A 21392-nucleotide genomic window follows, 5' to 3' on the forward strand; every position below is an offset into this window, starting at 1 on the left:
CAATGTCAATACAAATATAATAATATCGGTCCATTGAGTCATTAAAATCTTGTATGTAGTGGTCGATTCCTGGTTGGTAAAATCATCACATCCCTAGAGTGTCCAGTAATTCCATACAGTAGTCGAGGCATATAAATGGTGATAACAAGATGCAAAGCTATAAAAGGAAAAATCAACATAGACAAATAAAGTTAAAATCCACATAAAAAACAAGGGAAAAAGGGGTCTATGAAAATGATGAAAAACTATTTATTTCATTCAAACCACCAGGGGTCACCGTGTCCAGGATAGCAATCCAGCGGCACTCAAGCTGCGCCAATATACGTTTATAGTTACCCCCTCTCGTGCCCAAATGTACCATGTCAATGCCTCTAAATATAAGGGATGAGGGATCACAGTTATGGCGCAGCCTGAAGTGTCGTGGGATGGTCTTGAGTGTTGAGACGTCAGGGGTGTCCCGCGCGGCAACCACATCCCTGACATGTTCCCTGACACGCACCCGAAATTCTCACATAGCTGAGATTGCAAGGACAAGTAGCCATATACACAATGTGTGTAGAGCTGCAGGAAATATAGTGCGTGATTTTAAACTCTTGACCGTTATTGGCAGAAAATGACTTAGTACGGGATTTATAATGTGTAAATTTTTTTATTCTAGTTACAAGAGATAAAATAACTATCAATATAACATATAATGTGAAAAGCCCAACTTGAGTTTCACCATGTTGACTTCTTCAGGAGCGTGGTTCCATAATGGAAACACCTTCTATTTATATATATATTGGCTATGTGCCCACGATGCAGAAATGAAGCAGAAAATTTCTGCAGCATTTCTGCATCTCCCTGGCAGAAAAAACGCATGCAGATTTTCCTGCAGAATACATGCGGATCCACATGCGGATTCACATGCGTTTCCGCATGCAGATTGACAAGCGCTTTCCAGGCGATAGCATCACTTGGAAAGTGCTTGACAACTAGGTCACACTATATAAATCCATGCAAACAGCATGAATTTATACAGTGTGAACCGTAAAAATGAAAACAAATAAAGCTATACTCACCCCCGAGGCCCCGGCGTGGCTGCAGCGCTCGTTCCTGTCTGGTTCCCGGCTGCCGGCATATCGCGAGACAGAGCGGTGAAGGGCCTGCGGCCACATGACTGTGACGTCACTGCAGGTCCTCAAGCGATGCCGGCATTCAGAGAAAAGCCTTCAGAAAGGTGAGTATAAACTTTATTTGTTATTTTATTCTTTTTTTACAGGTACAATGGTACCCAGGTCTGGATGAGAGTCTCCTCTCCTCCAGAACTGGGTACCATCCGCACATAGAGACGCATAGAAGCCGCTTGTACAAATGTACAGTCGCGGTTTCTATGCGTTTCAATGCAAGTCAATGGCGGGAGTTCCGCTGCGCTTCCGCAAAATTAAATGACATGCTGCGGATTTTTGTACGCAGCATAAACGCTGCGGAAAAATCCTCAGCATGTGCATAGAACATGCGGAATCCCTTTGGGGACCATGGGGTGCGGATTACCATGCGTTTAACAAGCGTTTCCGCTGCGGAAATTCCGCAGCATAAACGCTTGAAAAACGCTACGTGGGCACTCAGCCTTAATTTTGCTTATCTCCGTTCACTTGAATCAATCAGTCTGAGCTACAATACCAAACTGAGCTTATGGACAAATGTGGTTCTGTCACTTCTGTCGATTAGCTTCTGCTACTTGTTGATTATAATTATTTTAACAGTCCCTTCCAAAAGTTATTCAGTAGCCTAATTTGCACAATATCTGTACGTATCCCCTGTATCATAATAGTCACATCTTTTTATTCCTCCTTAGACAAGTATGCTTCCCCAGAATTCCACAACCTGCTTTACTTATCCTGTTTATATCTTCCAATAAAGGATGAAAACTACTTCCTGTGCCTGTAAGAATTATCTCACAGGAAATAACATTTCAACTGTTCTCTGTGTCATTGAGACAGGCCATTAGCTGACGTTGTTTCATCAGAATACAACTTTTTCTGAGTCATGTTGCATCGAACTGTTGGAGTAAGTCACTGTTCTTCCCTGGAATGAGACGTTGCAAGCGAACACATAATCATGCAGCCTTTGGCTCCATGAACCATAACTTTACAAACTAGTGCAGTCACTGTGTTGTCTGCCTTATATCATTTGTGGGCTTATATTTCTATATTATATAAGGGTCTTATGTGTAAAACCAGGGCTGCGTAATAACTTGCTTCATGAACTGGTGCATTTACTGAATCTACTTACGTCACATTAAATCAGTGGAGCCTATAGTGCAGTGGTTCTCAAGTCCAGTCCTCGAGACCCACCAACAGATCATGTTTTCTGCATTTCATTAGTATTACAGAGGTAATAATCCCATCACCTGTGCAATGCTAAGGAAATCCTGAAAACATGATCTGCTGGTGGGTCTCGAGGACTGGACTTGAGAACCACTGCTATAGTGTTACAGTCCATTCTCACAAGGCCGTTCGATCAGATCCTATCAGTTTTAACAGGGTTTACATACACATAATACAATAAATTTACTAACAGTGACATAACTGGTACACCTGGGAGAGGACCCTTCCCTCACAGGCTCAGAATCCACAATATACTGTATAAGGTTCTAGAGAAGGAGACAGTAGGTTTGGGGGTTTAGAACAGGTCCGGTGGTAGTGAGATTCCAGTGGGTTTATTGCAGGTTTTAGGCTTTCTTGAAGAGATGGGTTTTTACATTGCATCTGTCCTGGAAGACAATCTGATATGCTGAGAATTTCCAGAAGATGGTGGTTGCTCAGGAAGAAAAGTCGTGGAACACATTCAGAGATGTGAATGTGGTTCAAAACAATCAAGTTTGAAAAATGCTGGAATTAGTGGTGCTCGTGAAAACAGACATAACAGGGAACACAGGGTATGTGCACACGATCCTTTCTGGTAGCGATTTGAATGTTGTATACTTAATGCTGAGTCCAAACCGCTTCACGCAAGTGACTCCGCATGTGTTCATTGAACCATGCGGATTCACTGCGTCCTATACATTACACTGATAGAATTTCTCTTGCGGGGACTAGCGTTTCCGCAGGAGAAATTGACATGCTGCGGTCTGGAAAGAAACGCCACATATCTGTGTCCGCAGGTGAGCCGCAGGAGCACGGAGACGCATAGTGGACATGGGATTTCTACAAATCCATCCACTATGCTGCAACATATGGCCGCTGCGGATTGCACGCGCTACGTCCAATCCGCAGCCATTCCTGACTGTGCGCACATACCCTTAAGCAAATGGTTTAATGACTTTTAAGCCAGTTATCCAGACCTGCACTAAGGCTATGTGCCCACGATGCAGAAATGAAGCAGAAAATTTCTGCAGCATTTCTGCATCTCCCTGGCAGAAAAAAAACGCATGCAGATTGTACATGCAGATTGTGCATGCGTTTTTCCTGCAGAATACATGCGGATTCACATGCGGATTCACATGCGTTTCTGCATGCAGATTGACAAGCGCTTTCCAGGCGATAGCATCACTTGGAAAGTGCTTGACAACTAGGTCACACTGTATAAATCAAACAGCATGGATTTATATAGTGTGACCGTAAAAATTAAAACAAATAAAGCTATACTCACCCCCGAGGCCCCGGCGTGGCTGCAGCGCTCGTTCCTGTCTGGTTCCTGGCTGCCGGCATCTCGCGAGACAGAGCAGTGAAGGGCCTGCGGTCACATGACTGTGACGTCACCGCAGGTCCTCAAGCGATGCCGGCATTCAGAGACAAGCCGCCGGACAGGTGAATATAAACTTTATTTATTATTTTATTCTTTTTTTTACAGGTACAATGGTACCCAGGTCTGGATGAGAGTCTCCTCTCCTCCAGAACTGGGTACCATCCGCACATAGAGACGCATAGAAGCCGCTTGTACAAATGTACAGTCGCGGTTTCTATGCGTTTCAATGCAAGTCAATGGCGGGAGTTCCGCTGCACTTCCGCAAAATTAAATGACATGCTGCGGATTTTTGTACGCAGCAGAAACACTGCGGAAAAATCCGCAGCATGTGCATAGAACATGCGGAATCCCCTTGGGGACCATGGGGTGCGGATTACCTAGCGTTTAACAAGCGTTTCCGCTGCGGAAATTCCGCAGCATAAACGCTTGAAAAACGCTACGTGGGCACACAGCCTAAAGTTACAATTTTCCTTTTCTTTTTATCATGCTACGATCTACAGGAGGATAAACCAAACAGCTTTCACTTGTCCAAAGATTTTGTTACAAAGCAAGCAGCAGTCTTTAATACATTTAGTATTTCTGGTTGTCATGGAATTATGTATCTCCTGCACATTGTGAAACTCCTGCTATATTCATAGCCCAAAAGATAAAAATACAACACAAATACTTGTATACTTATGTGTCTGAGCCGAGACTTCTTTTATGAACCAATTTATATTTGGTGTATGGTTTGAGTAACACATGAGAAATACGTAGAGGAAGCGAAAGAAGAGTGTGAAAGCTTCCTCATCTGCAGCGAAGGAAGGCACACTCCTTAGCAAGTAAGATGACCAAGTAAGATGACCAAGTAAGGTAGACAACAGGAAGATAAGAAGCAGGGAAACGAAAAACACAAAGAAATAAGAATCAAACTTGGAGCATGGTCTGAAATAATGGTCGCATACACATCGCAGGAGAAGGACCTTGAAGGACTTTTTTGCTGTTTGTTTGCTTTAATGGGATAATTTAAAACTTGTTTTAGCAACAATTGAGACGCTACCCGGGGAAAGAATTGAGGGTTTTTCTACTTTTTTTCTACATGGTGTCAGGTTGTATCAGAACATTCAAGACACAGGAAAAGGATTGGGGGAGAGACAGAATACTAGTGCCCTCCCTTTACTCTGTGTGCAAATTAGCCTTAACCCTGTGGGTGTGCGGAGGGAGGGGAGTGATATGGACAGTCCCAGGCAGCAGTGTGGAAACACACAAAGTGCATTGTACCAATCTCTGATTTGAGAATCAAAACAAAGCAACAATTTAAAGCGCATATGATGGAGAGCGGTGCACATGTCGTGGACTTGGACCCAAAGATACTTCCTCCAGCATCTCAGAACAAACCCAATTCTATCCTGGGGCACCACACAGAGAAATAATGTTAGGATATGGTGGGAAGTACGACTTCCACTTTAATTGTACGTCAATTTAGTCAAAAGTGATTACTCAGGTTTCTGAAATTCCTCGGGAAAAAAAAATTTGATTTTGAAAATTAGATTGTTTTCCACCTATGTAGTCATAGTGTATGACACACAAAGGAGTCATATTGGATTCTCGGTGGAGGAGCTTCTGGATATCTGCTCCGTTTTGCTGCTCTGGATTACCAATCATGGGATACTTCAAGGATTATCTGTAGCACATTCCAGTGCACAACGTCTTCGCCTTGTCCCAAATTGTACAAAGATCTAACAGAGAATGCTGTCCTATACCCGGTTCCCAAACCGAAGGCACTCTTGTATATGGTAGGTCATACATTAGAAAATGATACGCTGTATAATATAGTTTACATGGTATATTGAGAACTGGAAACATCTGCTCTTGGTGCTCATTTTTTTATATTATTGTTTAAAGTTACGGTAGATGATGAAGCTGTAGGCCTCATTCAGATATACGTTTTTCACGTACATGTTCTACCCATTAAGGTCTATGGTGTTAGTCACATATTTTTGCAGACTGTGTCTGCAAAAAAATGATAGTCCTATCCATTTTTGATTCATGGATCAAAATTACCCCTATAGGTCCATGAAAATCACAGACAGCCCACAAAGGGCAACAGTGCGCAATCCCTGTGCTCTTCATGATTAACATTGCAGTGGATAAGAGAAGCTTTGTCATTTTTTGTTATATGCGAAAATAACTGATGAAACACTGATGGTAAAAACTGACCAAACACTGATGAAACTGGAACCACTTTATCCCTAAGTGAAAAATGACAGACGCCTGAATGAGACCTTAGTTAGAGGTAATAGAGCGGAAGGATATGTTTGCATGAATTGCAGAGCGAAATACCGTACACAGGACAAAATCCTGCTGTACACTGTATTGTGGTTTTTATGGTTTGTGGGACATATGTGATGCTAATCCTTCACTATAAACAGTAATACATGGAATTCATTTCTACTGGATTCAGGAACCCCAAGTCTCAGAACCTCCCTTAGGATATGTTCTCATTCTCCATGTAGGCAGTTGACTTTCCATACTATTTTCTAGAAGGAAAATCTGCTGATTATTACAGAAGCAGCATTGTGCATGAGAACACACGAAATCTCACTCACACACTGCAGAGAAAATCTGAGAGAAGATGTCGCTGTGGATTTGACCCTTTACTTTGCAAATGTGGGGCAATTCTGCTTCATGAAAGTTTTCACTGCTGTGGATTTCACTGTGGATTATTTTGGCATAGCCCATGGGGACATACCCTTCTGGGAAATTCCCCATGCTGCAGATACTGTTGCCGAAATTTCATCTGAATGGAACTTGCAGAAAAGTAGACGACTATCAGTCTCAGAAATTTGTGCAACAACATCTACAGTGAATGAGTTCTCCTTAAGAGGCTATGTTCACACAGTGTTTTTGCACCACTTTTTTTCTGCAGCCAAAACCTGCTCTCTTGGCAGAAAAAATCTTGCTGTTTTTTTTTGGTGATTTTTTTTGGGTGCAGATTACATGTCTGATGTGTCTAAACTTCGTTTAATACAGTTAAGCTATATTCACCAAAAATGCCTATGAATGAAAATAAACGCTTTCAAGATTTCTAGAACGCTGCAGCTCTCAAATTTAGTCTGGAAAAAAAAACAAGCATGTGCATGAGATTTCTGACTTCTCAGGACTTTTGCTGCTACTGTAAAATGCAGCCTCTTTTCTGCAGAAAAAACGCAGCAGAAAAATGCTGTGTGTGAACATAGCGCAATACAGTACTTTTGCAAGAGTCCTAAAATTAGATTGAGATTTTTGCACCTCGGCATTAGCAGACAGTTTATGCTTAGACTTAAAATATGGATTTAAAAAACATTCAGAATTATGTCAAAATACAAGTCATTATTACTCGGCAATCAGTGTGCACATATGTAATCTTTACCAACTTGGGAATGGAATAAATGTCAGATTTTACCATAGTAAATGGCCATATTTTTCACTTTCTGCTTTGGACACATTGAAATGAGTCATCCGTGCTGAAATCAGTCATCTGTAAAGAGTATGGAGAACATGTTTGTGACAGAAGGAAATGTTGGGAAACTTTTTAGTAGAAGCGTTTGCTGCGTATGTCAGTTCTAAGAGAGTCCTTTTGTATATACCATTGCTTGAAGAATGCCTAATCTGCGGCCCTGACCCTCCAGACATGTCACTGCCTGCATTATTTGTTTCCTTTGTGTATGCTGCTTTTAGCGCTCTGAGTTGTTGTAACATGTACTAGTGTGTGGACTAAAAACATACCAACAGTCACCCTCGTGACATAAGATCATACCCTCATATGTTGTACCTCTACATCTTACAACCTGATCAGATCAACTAGAAACATTTCACCCAAAACCGCCTATACTATATACTATACATATAGACAGGGGCTGTTCACAACAGGCTGCTCTGCTGTTTGGAGTTCTCTATCTGAACAAGAACTTATCTGCTATGACAGGTATATTAAAGGGGTTGCTCACTTCTTGGGACAATTTTTTTTCCCATAAATACATCTATTTGGGGCTAAAAATCATTTTTGCAATTCAGTTTAATGTAGTATTTTGCATCGTTTGGTTCTTTATGTTCTGGCACTTTCAACTTTGATGTGATCTGTGGTCATAATTCTGCTGAGAGGAGCTCAAAAAATGACAGATAAAAGAGTTACAAACGCTCACATTGGAGCATCAGAATAAGATCACTGATGGATTCTCAGTTAACCCATTTGGCAGCCAGCATTCTACAGCACAGAGGCTACAGAAGGTAAACTGTGGCCATTATTTTGTGAAATCTACTGTAATTACAAAAATGATTTCTAATATAAAAAAATGTGTTTAAGTAAAAAAACAATGCCCCCAAATGTGAACAACCCCTTTAAGATATAGCTATAACTACTAAGCTCGCTGCTTGCCGAAATTCAGTATTCCCATAGCTGACTACAAATTGTAACTATGATGCCAACGGTGGGCACAGACAGAAGGCCTCTGTGCAAGAACAGTATATGGGTCCTTTGTCCAATAGCTCCTCATAATGCACAGTTCCATTGCTTTAGAGATGGAAGTGGGCCTCCTTATCTTTTGGGCCCCTATGCGGCTGCATCAATGATATGTCCACCCCTGTATGATACCATTTTTATGATCACCTATCACATTATGCAAGCACTCTGCCTGCAGTAATCAGGCCATTGGAGCTGACCATTTGGATTGTTTGTTAGGGCTCGCTCACAGCAGCATATACAGACGAGTGCTATCCGATTTTATATCTGATTTCAGTAAGGCGGACGGGCAGCATTATAACCCTATATCAGTAGATTGACTCTATATTTGCAAGTAAATCGCATAAGTTTATTGGCTGTTTTAGTGCATTTCTCATGGGCATGGTAAATAGAAGAATATAGACTGTAAGATTCCTATAAATGGTAACCATACTGAGTAGAAAAGGGGACACTTATACACATAGACGGATTATAATGAGGGCAATCCGGGCAACCGCCCGGGGCCCCGAGTCTGCGGGGGCCCGCGGCTCCGGGTGGGGTGTCTAATGCCGGATTGCCCACATTATATGTGCGGGACGCCGCGGCACATACCGGTAGCAGTGGCGGGAGGGGGGGCCCCGGACCGCTCCCCCAGCAGCGGCGCACGGCCGCTACTTCTTCATCGGCCGGGCCAGCACTGCAGCAGTTAACTTCCCTGTGCTGGCCCGGCCGCGTCACTGCTAGGAGACACGGCCCTGTGCGCGGCCGTGTCTCCTAGCTGTGACATCACACAGTGCGCACCCGGCCTGCACTGCTGCAACGGAGAAGTCAGAGCAGGCAGGAGGAATGGAGCCGGGTGATGGTGAGTCTGTGTGTGTATGTGTGTGTGTGTGTGCAGGCAGATATCATTGTGTGATGTCTGTTTATATGTATTTTTGTGTTTCAAATGTGTTTATGCGTGTATGTATATGTCTGTATATGTTTGTGTGTGTGCGTGACTGCATGCGTGACTGCGTGTGGCCTCCTGCTGAGTATAGTTGGTGCCGTGCGGCCTCCTGCTGTCTCTGGGGGGGCGCCGTGCCGCCTCCCACTATGTATAGATGGCGCTGTGCGGCCTCCCGCTGTGTATAGATGGCGCCGTGCGGCCCCCTGCTGTGTATAGATGGCGCCATGCGGCCCTCTGCTGTGTATAGAGGGCGCCGTGCGGCCCCCTGCTGTGTATAGATGGCGCCGTGCGGCCTCCTGCTGTGTATAGATGGTGCTGTGCGGCCTCCTGCTGTGTATAGATGGCTACCTGCGGCCTCCTGCTGTGTATAGACGGCGCCGTGCGGCCTCCTGCTGTGTATAGATGGTGCCGTGCGGCCTCCTGCTGTGTATAGATGGTGCCGTGCGGCCCCCTGCTGTGTATAGATGGCACCGTGCGGCCTCCTGCTGTGTATAGATGGTGCCGTGCGGCCCCCTGCTGTGTATAGATGGCGCCGTGCGGCCCCCTGCTGTGTATAGATGGCGCCGTGCGGCCCCCTGCTGTGTATAGATGGCGCCATGTGGCCCCCTGCTGTGTATAGATGGCGCCGTGCGGCCCCCTGCTGTGTATAGATGGCGCAGTGCGGCCCCCTGCTGTGTATAGATGGCGCCGTGTGGCCCCCTGCTGTGTATAGATAGCGCCGTGCGGCCTCCTGCTGTGTATAGATGGCGCCATGCGGACCTCTGCTGTGTATAGATGGCGCCGTGCGGCCTCCTGCTGTGTATAGATGGCGCCTTGCGGCCTCCCGCTGTCTATAGATGGCGCCGTGTGGCCTCCCGCTGTGTATAGATGGCTACGTGCGGCCTCCCGTTGTGTATAGATGGCTACGTGCGGCCTCCCGCTGTGTATAGATGGCTACGTGCGGCCTCCCGCTGTGTATAGATGGCACCGTGCAGCCTCCCGCTGTGTATAGATGGCTACGTGTGCTCAATATTGAGTCATACAATTAATGTAAGGCTATGTGCCCACGATACAGAAATGTTCCGGATTTTTTTTGAGCGTTTCTGCATCTCCCTGGCAGAAAAAACGCATGCGGATTGTACATGCGGATTGTACATGCGGATTGTACATGCGGATTTTACATGCGTTTTCCTGCCAGGGACATGCGGATGTGAAGCGTTCTTCACTTGCATTTCCGCATGCGGGTTGACAAGCGATTTTAGCATCACTTGGAAAGTGCTTGACAACTTGGTCACACTATATAAATCCATGCAACTGGCATGGATTTATATAGTGTGACCGTAAAAGAATGGTAAAAAATAAAAAATATATACTTACCTTCTGATGGCCTGCCGACGTCAGCGGTTGCGTGACCCGTCACATGACTAAATGACGTCACAGCAGGTCCTTTTCGACAGCATGTACACAGCACATGCGGATTATCATTGGGGAACATGGCAGACCTTCTACCAAGCGTTTTTTTAAGCGTTTCTGCAGCGGAATTGCCGCTGCGGAAACGCTTAAAAAACGCATAGTGGGCACACAGCCTAAAAAAAAATATTATAATTAATATTGTGCCAATTTAATTTCGCGTGAACTATCACATGATCTATCACATGTCACGTGATAAATCAGGTGTGTGTGTGTGTGTGTGGGGGGCCCGCGCCTTCTAAACTGCCCGGGGCCCTTGCTACTCTTAATCCACCCCTGCTTATACAAATCTACCCCACTTTCTTTATCTAGACCACATATGTCGAACTCTGGCCCGCGGTGGGTATATTTGACGCCTGATGCCAGGCGGGGGATGCCAATACAGTTGAAAGCAATGATGAAGGAGAGAGCGTCAGCTGATGAACCCTCTCTCATCATTCCCCCTCTACGTCTGACATCTCAGCACAACGGGCGCAATGACGTCATTAAGTACTTGCTGTGTGCATGTCTCTTGTCTGATTGTTTAGGGCGGCGGCGCGGTTACTGCCTGATTCTTAAAGTTACAGTGTGCACAGTCCTAATGCGTCCCCAGCCTATTGCCTTGAGTCACTGGGTACTTAAACCCCCTCCACCCAGTAGGAGGGGCCTGAGCAACACTTTCTTTCAGTTTGCTCTGTGCAACTAAGCTGCCAGGTCCTGACCTGTATCTAGTCTGTTTCCGCCACCCTGGGGGCTGTATACCCCAGGCCCATTACCTGTATCTGTGCCTTCTAGTCTGTTTCCACCACCCTGGGGGCTGTATACCCAGGCCCGTTACCTGTATCTGTGACTTCTAGTCTGTTTCTGCCACCCTGGGGCTGAGTTCCCAGGCTCGTTCCTGTATCTTGTTCCGGGTTCAGTTCCTGTCTGAACTGTGTCCTAGCCCGTTACCTGTTTGTCTCTATGTCCGTACCTTCCCTTTTCCTGCAGTGTCTGAACCTGCACCTAACTCTAACTTGTTGTCTCTGTACTTCTTTTTGTGAGTTTTGTGTCCACTCGCTACTTCATTGTAAGTACCTTGTGTGTATCTGGTTCTGCTTGTTCCGTTTCCCTGCCTCCGTTTCTACCTCCTGTGTTCTAACTATCTTCCTGTGTTTCCCAGTCTGTTCCATGTAAACAGAGCCCTGTCCTGTCTGCCTGCACCTTCTGCTCTGCGGTTCCGCTCTGCTCTGTTCTGCCCTGCTCGTCCTCCGCACCTGCGGTTTCACTCTGCTCTGCTCGTCCTCCGCATCTGCGGTTTCGCTCTGCTCTGCTTGTCCTCCGCACCTGCGGTTTCGCTCTACTCTGCTCGTCCTCCGCACCTGCTTTTTTGCTCTGCTTGTCCTCCGCACCTGCGGTTTCGCTCTGCTCTGCTTGTCCTCCGCACCTGCGGTTTCGCTCTGCTCTGCTCGTCCGCCGCACCTGCGGTTTCGCTCTGCTCGTCCTCCGCACCTGCGGTTTCGCTCTGCTCTGCTCGTCCTCCGCACCTGCGGTTTCGCTCTGCTCTGCTCGTCCGCCGCACCTGTGGTTTCGCTCTGCTCGTCCTCCGCACCAGCGGTTTCGCTCTGCTCTGCTCGTCCTCCGCACTTGCGATTTCGCTCTGCTCGTCCTCTGCACCTGCGGTTTCACTCTGCTCTGCTCGTCCTCCGCACCTGCAGTTTTGCTCTGCTCGTCCTCCGCACCTGCGGTTTGGCTCTGCTCGTCCTCCGCACCTGCGGTTTCGCTCTACTCTGCTCGTCCTCCGCACCTGCGGTTTCGCTCTACTCTGCTCGTCCTCCGCACCTGCGGTTTCGCTCTGCTCTGCTCATCCTCCATACCTGCGGTTTCGCTCTGCTCAGCTCATCCTCCACACCTGCGGTTTCGCTTTGCTCTGCTCGTCCTCCGCACCTGCGGTTTCGCTCTGCTCGTCCTCAGCACCTGCGGTTTCGCTCTGCTTAGCTCGTCCTCCGCACCTGCAGTTTCACTCTGCTCACCTCGTCCTCCGTACCTGCGGTTTCGCTCTGCTCAGCTCATCCTCCGCACCTGCGGTTCCCCTCTGCTCTGCTCGTCCTCCGCACCTGTGGTTTCGCTCTGCTCAGCTCGTCCTCCGCACCTGCGGTTTCGCTCTGCTCAGCTCATCCTCCGCACCTGCGGTTTCGCTCTGCTCAGCTCGTCCTCCGCACCTGCGGTTTCGCTCTGCTCTGCTCGTCCTCCGCACCTGCGGTTTGTTCCTGTATCCCAGTCTGTACTTGTCCCTATCCAGCCTGCTTTCCTACCTGCCAGTACCCGCCTGTCTGCATACCTGCCGTGCCTGCCCATTCCTGCATTCCCCGGTGTGGGTCAACAGCTGTGACCGGGGTCTGACCTGGAGTAGCACCTGGGCCACCTCCCATGTCCCTCCTTAGACCACACCACGGAGTCGATTAAGCCGCCATGTGTTCGTGGTCGGATCTGGCGAGGCCCCTAGTCACGCCCCTCCAGGTACTCCTCGGTTCATAGCCCAGTGGGACCACTAACCAGGCTCTCGCCAATCAGTCCGGGCGTGAGCGTAACAGTAGGGCCCTGTTATACTGTGTGGATGACTATGTCGGGCTCATTACATTGTAAGAAGCACTTTTTGTGGCCACTATACTGTATGGAGGGCTGTGTGGAGGGGATTACAGTTAGAAAATCATACTGTGATGGGGTCACCATTCTTTGTCTGGTGGATTGGGGGAGGGAGGTACAGTAGGGTCATCGTACCATGCGTGTAGAGGGTACTGTAAAGGAATTCTCTGTGGGAGTATCAGGGTATCTGCATCATTTCTGCATCTCCCTGGCAGAAAAAAATGCATGCAGATTGTGCATGCGTTTTTCCTGCAGAATACATGCGGATCCACATGCAGATTCACATGCGTTTCCGCATGCAGATTGATAAGCGCTTTCCAGGCGATTTTAGCATCACCTGGAAAGTGCTTGACAACTAGGTCACACTATATAAATCCATGCAAACGGCATGGATTTATATAGTGTGACCCGAGAGAGTGTATATACTTACCCTCTGATGGCCCGCGCTGTCCTGCTCTATCCGTTCTCCCGGCTGCCGGCAACTTTGAATTGAAAGACCTGCCGACGTCAGCGTCACGTGACCCGTCACATGACTCTGACGTCAGCGCAGGTCTTACAACTCACTGCAAAGTGCCGGGAACCAAGCAGGAGCGCTGCGCGGGCCGACAGATGGTAAGTATATATATATTTTTTATTTTATTCTTGTTTTACAGCTTTTTTAATGGTACCTGGGTGTGGATGAGACTCTCCTCTCCTCCACACCCGGGTACCATCCGCATATTAGAACGCGCCAATAGCGCAAGTATAAATGCAGTCTTGCGGAATTGGCGCGTTCTAATGCAAGTCAATGGCGGCGAAAACGCCGCGTTTACGCAAAATTAATTGACATGCTGCGGATTTTTGAGCGCAGCTTTTACGCTGCAAAAAAATCCGCATCATGGGCACAGCACATGCGGATTTCAATTGGGGAACATTGCTGCCCTTCTACCATGCGTTTTTAATGCGTTTGCGCGGCGTTTACGCAGCTGCAAAAACGCTGCGGAAACGCATTAAATACGCATCGTGTAAACTCAGCCTCATACTGTGTTTGTGGGCACTTTTGTTTGCATCATACTTAATTATCTGTATTATTCAAGGTTTATCATCCTATGTTATTTGTTATTACATATTTCAATTAGGCCATTGGGCCATATGCTTTTTACTGCTCTTACATAACATATTATTTTTTCCAATATTTTATTCTAAGATCTGTTAATTAAAATGTACTTTGTTCGTGGGACAACCCCTTTAAGTGTGTTTCCATATGAAAAAGTTTATCGTTATATTTGATGATAAGGAAAAATGTCTTCAATTGTAGACATTTTTTTAAATAAATATCAAGATTGGCCCGCAACTTTGTCCAAGCTTTTCATTTTGGCCCTCTGTGTATTTGAGTTTGACATCCCTGTTCTAGACTAAATGGAGATTAGACCACACAGCATGATGGGAACTATGTATGTCAGTGGTCCATCTCTATTCAGAAATATCCATTCATGAAATAGCATCTGGGTGAAATAATCCAACATGCCCAATCCAAACAGATGATGAATTATTAGTCATCCAGTCCCGCTGAATTAGGCAGATTCAACTGCCGAGTGTGTATGGGCACCATTATTGTGACTAAACACATATGCCATTAGCACTAGTAGTCGTCAATATTAGATTTTTTTTTGTTATCCTGATCACAATTCATTTATGTCTGTGAAAATATTTTCATGCAGTTATTTTAGAGCTATGATTGTAAAATCCAGTTTTACGGCATTGTTCCTGTGAGACCAGTATATACTAAACCTGGACAGTCCTGATGATTTTTTCTTTGTTTATTTTAGTCTTATCTCTAATGGTCCCTGTGGCTTATCAGTCAGCTTGTAAAGTTTACTTTCTGCTCAGAAAGGAAAAGCCAGACTTCAGTTTCCATTTAGTCAACTGTAAAACATGAAATCAGACTTGTGGAAAACTGCTAATGCTAAAATATTAATGTGTGGTGTATATAAAATTATCCATGTTATTATCTCTGGAAAATACTAAGCACAATTTGATTGTAATGCTAGCCATAGACATAAAACATAAGCCAAAATATTCTTCTGACCAAAAGACCTACTGCTGCAAATTTGGTGGATTGTTTGCCCACTAGTCACCTATAGGATTGTGAAGGAACGGCACCAGGGGGACCCCGCAGAATCTCGCTGTTGCCACTTCTTGCAGTGGATCCACACCCCGCCACCCACCTGACGTCACGCTATGCCAGACGGAGCACGTGATACGGATCTACCCTTTGATAACGTTCCGCACCCCCCTTAAGGACGCGTAAGGTCAGATTGGTACAGTTCTACGCTGTCACCTCCTGTCCACACGGGTACAGAGAGGCACCAGGGAATGAGAAAAGGTGGTCCACTCAGTCACTTACGTGTCCCCACACTGACTCACACCCCTGAAAGGCTGAGAGGCTCTTCCACTACTCCAGTGAAGCAGAGCCTTGTTGGCCTGGTAGAGCTGCCACCAGTCTCTATTTGATATAACAGACTTATATCGGGCTAGAAACCAGCCCGGTACCTTGTTCGTTGGACTGATCAACAGACGTAAGGTTCGGAGGTTGAGATAAAAGAACAGCCCAAGATTAATTATATATTTAATCACCATAAGGTCTCACTAAACAATCTACTATATACATAAGGGTTACATATACTGTGGTCAGAGTTACAAATACAAAAGCATGGTGCAACAAGTATAAGCAGATCTTAAAGTCAGTTACCAGTTTAGATGGAAAGCCTGGCTCGGGATGGGCTTCCACATGGGGGAGGTTGTGGGCCCTCACTTGGTGGACTTCTCCCACATGTCTTGATGGCATGAGCTCCCCCAGGAAAAGACAGGTGGGAGGAGACCTGCAGGCGTTTTTTAAACACTTTTTGGGTTACTCCTAGGGCTGGTCCTAGCTAAGTTTGCTACCATCTCCCAAAACCAAAATGGGCTACAATTCCTTACTGGATGACCCTAGGGAGCCAGTTATGGAGTCATTGGATCCAGCTGGCCCCATGCCCATGCTACGCATGGAGACCAAACACACTGGTCCCTGGAGCTTCTGAAAGGCTATGCTGCATATCTCCCTATCCTTGCTAGCTGGGCAGTGGAGAAAGGGCTGATGAGATTCTCCCTTCCTTCCAGTTTCAAAAAATCTATCTGGTGTATCATTCGGATATATCGTTTTCCCATAACTACTCGCCCACACCAAGCTCTGTATATACAATGTCCATAGACAGTGAGGTGCCTATCACAGGAGCGGGTGTGTCGGACTACCTTACAAGCTGCTGTGTCCCAGCAGTGATAAGCTCCTTGTGCTAAAACAATCATCTTCAGCAAACAAAACCACAGAGCCTGATAAGGGAGGCATTGCTGAATTCTGTGTTTTAACCCCTAGGGCCTACAGCATGCTATCTTTAGATTGCATAGCAAAAAACTGCTGACAGATTTCCTTTAAGGTCCATTTACACAGACCGACGGGCAGGCATGATACAGCTGCCAATCAGTAAACTCTTTACCGATCGGCGGTCGCTTCAATGCCAGGACAAAATAAACATTGCAAACTGAGCGATCTATGCTAAATCGCTCAGTGTGCATATGCTGCCATGGTTTTCGGAAGTGCGAGTCCTGTCTACACAGGTTGATGCACCGCCAACGATAATCTTTTGTGTGGCATAAAAGATCATTTCACTTGATGAACAAGTGTTTTGCCCGTTCATCGGGTGATCGGCGGCCTTTTTACACCCCAAAATAATCGTGAAACGATGGCGTGTAAATGCACCATTAGAGCTAGCTAACAGTTTCTGTCTTCTTGCATGGGGATTTTTCTAACTATTTATTTTAGAAAAGTCATTTAGAAATATATATTTTTTTAATTTTGCAAGCACAGTTTGAGATTTAACTACAGATTATTCAGTTTAGTTACGTTTGCAGACTATCTGAAGATCATTCAAGGACAGTAAACTTTTCTTGATGCAGTTTATTGGTGATTTTCATGTATGTTTTGGATCATTGTTATACTAATATATTAATTTTCTTATCTTCAGAGTCTTTACTGACTTTGGAGCCTTAATTTTCAGGATTTGTTGATGGAATTATATGGCTAAAAATGGAATTTATTTTTCTCTCTTTGAAAGTATTTCAAGTGCTTTTGAAGGCCACATAACTACAAAGAATAACAGAACCACCGTCATGCTTAACGGTTCAGAGGGTGTTTTTTTTTTAAATACTTCTCTTTTTTTCCCCAAACAGATCTTTGATGTTTATTGCATAAGAGTTTAATCTAAAGCTGAGTTCAGAAATATGTATGAATAAAACGGGCAGGTCACTTTCACACATTGCAGACATGCAGGGCCGTATTTGGAGTTTCTGCTGCCCTAGGCACTGTCAGTGGTCGCCCCCCCCCCCCCCCCCGGTCACGCCCACCCTCACCCCCCGTCACGTCCCCCCCACGTGCAGACACTGCAGCATTGCATATGGAAATGGGGATGGGAGCGGCACACACAGACCGCTGGGCTGCAACAGGCACTGCAGCATTGCATATGGGGGTGGGGGGATGGGAGCGGCCCACACAGACCACAGGGCTGCAGCATTGCTTATGAGGGTGAGGGGGGATGGGAGCGGCCCACACAGACCACAGGGCTGCAGCATTGCATATGGGGTTGGGGGGGAGATGGGAGCGGCCCACACAGAACTGGGCTGCAGCAGGCACTGCAGCATTGCATATGGCCCATATGCAATGCTGCAGTGCCTGATGCAGCCCATGTCTGGGATTCAGACCCCACTGTGTCCCTCCCTGCTGCTGCCCGCCATCATGTCTGACCAGTGACAACAGTCACAGACTAGTCAGACTCCTCAGAGTCTGAGAATAGTCAGAGACTCAAGCAGTCTGGGCTCTGTCAGGCTGGCACTGCTGCCCGCTGGCTGTACTGTCTGTGCACAGCACAGAACACAGTACCGGCGGCAGCTGCTGACTGCGCGTCTGCGCCTAAACTATGATCCCGCCACCCGCCTCGCCGCCTGCCGCCCGCCATCATCAATTATGCTGCTGAGCAGACTGTCTGCAGAAGCGAGAGCTCCTCAGCCAGCATCATGCACCCGGGTGGCAGTGTCGGCGCAATGGCACATCACAACAGGACACAATTCCCGGCGCTACCTGATGAGATGAGCCGCCGACAGCGATGTGCTGCCCGGGCCTCCGCGGGAACTTCAAGTGCCCGGGCTCCTCCTCTTCTTTCCAGATCGCAGCAGCAGAGCTGACTAGAGAGGTGAGGTGGGTGGGCGTGACCGGAGGGCGAGAGGGCACGATCAGGGGTGGATTAAGAATAGCAAGGGCCCCGGGCAGTTTAGAAGGCGCGGGCCCCCCCCCACACACACACACCTGATGTATCACATGTCACATGATCCCCTGTGATAGATCATGTGATAGTTCACGTGAAATTAATTTGGCACAATATTAATTATAATATTTTTTTTTAGGCTGTGTGCCCACTATGCATTTTTTAAGCAATTCCGCTGCAGAAACGCTTAAAAAACGCTTGGTAGAAGGTCTGCCATGTTCCCCAATGATAATCCGCATGTGCTTTGCACATGCTGCGTAAATTTCTGCTGCGGATTATCATTGCGGAAAAAAACGCAGCACTACCAATTATTTTGCGGTAGCGCGGCGCTTTCGCTGCCATTGACTTGCATTGGAACGCATGTAATCCGCATCACTGCATCTGTACATGCAGAATCCATGTGTTTCAATGTGCGGATGGTACCCGGGTTTGGAGAAGAGGAGACTCTCCTGCAGACCCAGGTACCATAGTACCTGTAAAAAAAAGAATAAAATAAAAAATAAATATTATACTTACCTTCTGATGGCCCCCGGTGTCTTTATCCGATGCGTCCTGGCTTGCCGGCAGCTCACGATGGTCTGAAAAGGACCTGCCGTGACGTCATTTAGTCATGTGACGGGTCACGCGACCACTGACGTTGGCAGGCCATCAGAAGGTAATTAAATATTTATTTTTTATTTTTTACCATTCTTTTACGGTCACACTATATAAATCCATGCTGTTTGCCTGGATTTATATAGTGTGACCAAGTTGTCAAGCACTTTCCAAGTGATGCTAAAATCGCTTGACAACCCGCATGCGGAAATGCATGTGAAGAACGCTTCACATCTGCATGTCCCTGGCAGGAAAAACGCATGTACAATCCGCATATACAATCCGCATGTACAATCCACATGCGTTTTTTCTGCCAGGGAGATGCAGAAACGCTCAAAAACAATCCGGAGCATTTCTGCATCGTGGGCACATAGCCTTACATTAATTGTATGACTCAATATTGAGCAAACATAGCCATCTATACACAGCAGGAGGCCGCACGTAGCCATCTATACACAGCAGGAGGTCGGACAGGGCCGTGTCTCCTAGCAGTAACGCAGCCGGGCCAGCACAGGGAAGTTAACTGTTGCAGTGCTCACCCGGCCGGAGAAGAAGCAGCGTCCGTGCGCCGCTGCTGGGGGGCCGGGGCGGAGCCACCCGGCCGGCTCGGGGCACGAACGACCCCCCAAAAAAAATACGCTCAGGCGCCGCCCTCCCCGAATTCCGGCGCCCTAGGCACGTGCCTACAAGTGCCTAAGGGCAAATACGGCCCTGCAGACATGACTGGCTCCACTTGCAGTTCCACATGCTCAAGCAGTCTGCATTTACATGCACATGTTATTTAAAATGGACTATACTAGTACAGCAGCATTTTTTTTCACATAGACCTTCAGTGGCACACCATTTATTATTGGATCAGTATGCTGTCTGTTGTGCACACTGAACCAGGCCTTAATTCCGGGATGTCAAACTCAAACACACAGAGGGCCAAAATTATAAACTTGGACAAAGTCGCAGGCCATCCAGTATACAGTATTATGGGCCCCACATAGTCCTCCATACAGTATAATGGGCTCCACATAGTCCTCCATACAGTATAATGGGCTCCACATAGTCCTCCATACAGAATAATGGCCCCACATATAGCACGGGTAACGTTCACTGAACGGGCATTGGAGCGCCCCACCTCGAGCTAGACTGAATCGTCTCTGAGATCTTTTTAGTAAGTTCTTCTTTAATCCCATTTTATTTGTGTAACTGTATATTCTGTATTGTAATGTCTCCCTTTGTAAAACCTTGTGTATATGACGCGCCCCTGGGCCTGAGTCGTGCGGCATCGCGCGCACGGGGGCTTACCCGGAGCCGGATCAGATAGGGGTAGTAGTCTCGTGGCGGTGACCCGGTCCGTGCCCAGGGAGTCAAACTGAGTGGCAGTATTTAGCAGTAGATGTTAGAATGTTCGACTACGCCACCCGTGGATTGCGGTCATGAGACCGCCGCTGCAGGGCAGACCGCCGAGGCTGGTGTTGTTGGTGCAGCTGAGAATGGAACGACTCCCCACGGGAGGAGTATTGCCTCAGGGCAGCTATTGTAGAGTTGATGATGGGGGTGATGGTGCGGATGTCCCAGTACTGGTGGTGCAGGTACGACGATGAAACACGGAGTCTGGTAGTGCAGTTTCAAAAGCTTTACTCACGGTTCTTTATCAGGTCGCTTGTGCACAGTAGGACCACCCGAGTCATGCTGCGTTCACCAGGTCAGGGACTCGGCCAACTCCCAGGCAATTCCAGAGCATGGTCCAGAGCGCCCCTCTCTTCCTTCCTACTGGCCGTCCCCACCAGGAACCCACCTTTGTCCGGCTTCCTCGGGCCTTATGGGGGTAAAACCTCTCTCCGGTTTCCCTGACCCTATGTGGCGTGCCTTCCTGGTGGATGTGGTGAGGGGTCGTGCCAAAACTTGACCACGACCTCCGGTTCCTGGCTAAGGATAATTGGCCTCCACCAGTTTGGGATCCGGCACCCTTCTCTGCCAACCCTTCACCCGTTTTCGTTCTCTTGTGGGATCTCAGGGTTCCCTCTATGCTTGCGTCTCTGGGCCTTTCTTTGTGTTTCTCCTCTTCCTTCTCTCTCCTCTCTGCTTCAGGCCTAGCTCTGGAGCTGGGCCCAGACGGAGCCACAGCTCCCTGTCAGCCCTCTCTGGCTGAACTCTCTCTCAGCTTCTCCTCAGACTGAACTCACCTGTTCCTAGATGGTGCCCACCTTTATACTCCCTCTGACACCCGAGCCCTGGTGACAATGCAACCAATGGGCTCCTACCTATGCCCAGAGTCCCTCCC

General features: G+C 47.2%; 1 protein-coding gene across 3 annotated transcripts in view; it reads left to right on the forward strand.

The window, feature by feature from the left end:
* PDE4C (phosphodiesterase 4C) overlaps positions 1–21392 on the forward strand; it is a 1152428-nt gene that overhangs the window by 879491 nt on the left and 251545 nt on the right. The window contains exon 1 of one of the 3 annotated variants that reach the window (XM_073636876.1): positions 4962–5504. The exons of the other annotated variants lie outside the window; for them this stretch is intronic. Within the exon in view, the coding sequence (XP_073492977.1) occupies positions 5458–5504 (47 nt within the window). The 5' untranslated portion in view covers positions 4962–5457. Of the gene's footprint in view, positions 1–4961; positions 5505–21392 lie in introns of those variants that run through there. 3 annotated transcript variants of the gene reach the window in all.

This window comes from Phyllobates terribilis, unplaced genomic scaffold, assembly GCF_046119375.1.
Source record: "Phyllobates terribilis strain yellow unplaced genomic scaffold, ASM4611937v1 Scaffold_1__5_contigs__length_1240528914, whole genome shotgun sequence".
Lineage (NCBI taxonomy): Eukaryota > Metazoa > Chordata > Amphibia > Anura > Dendrobatidae > Phyllobates > Phyllobates terribilis.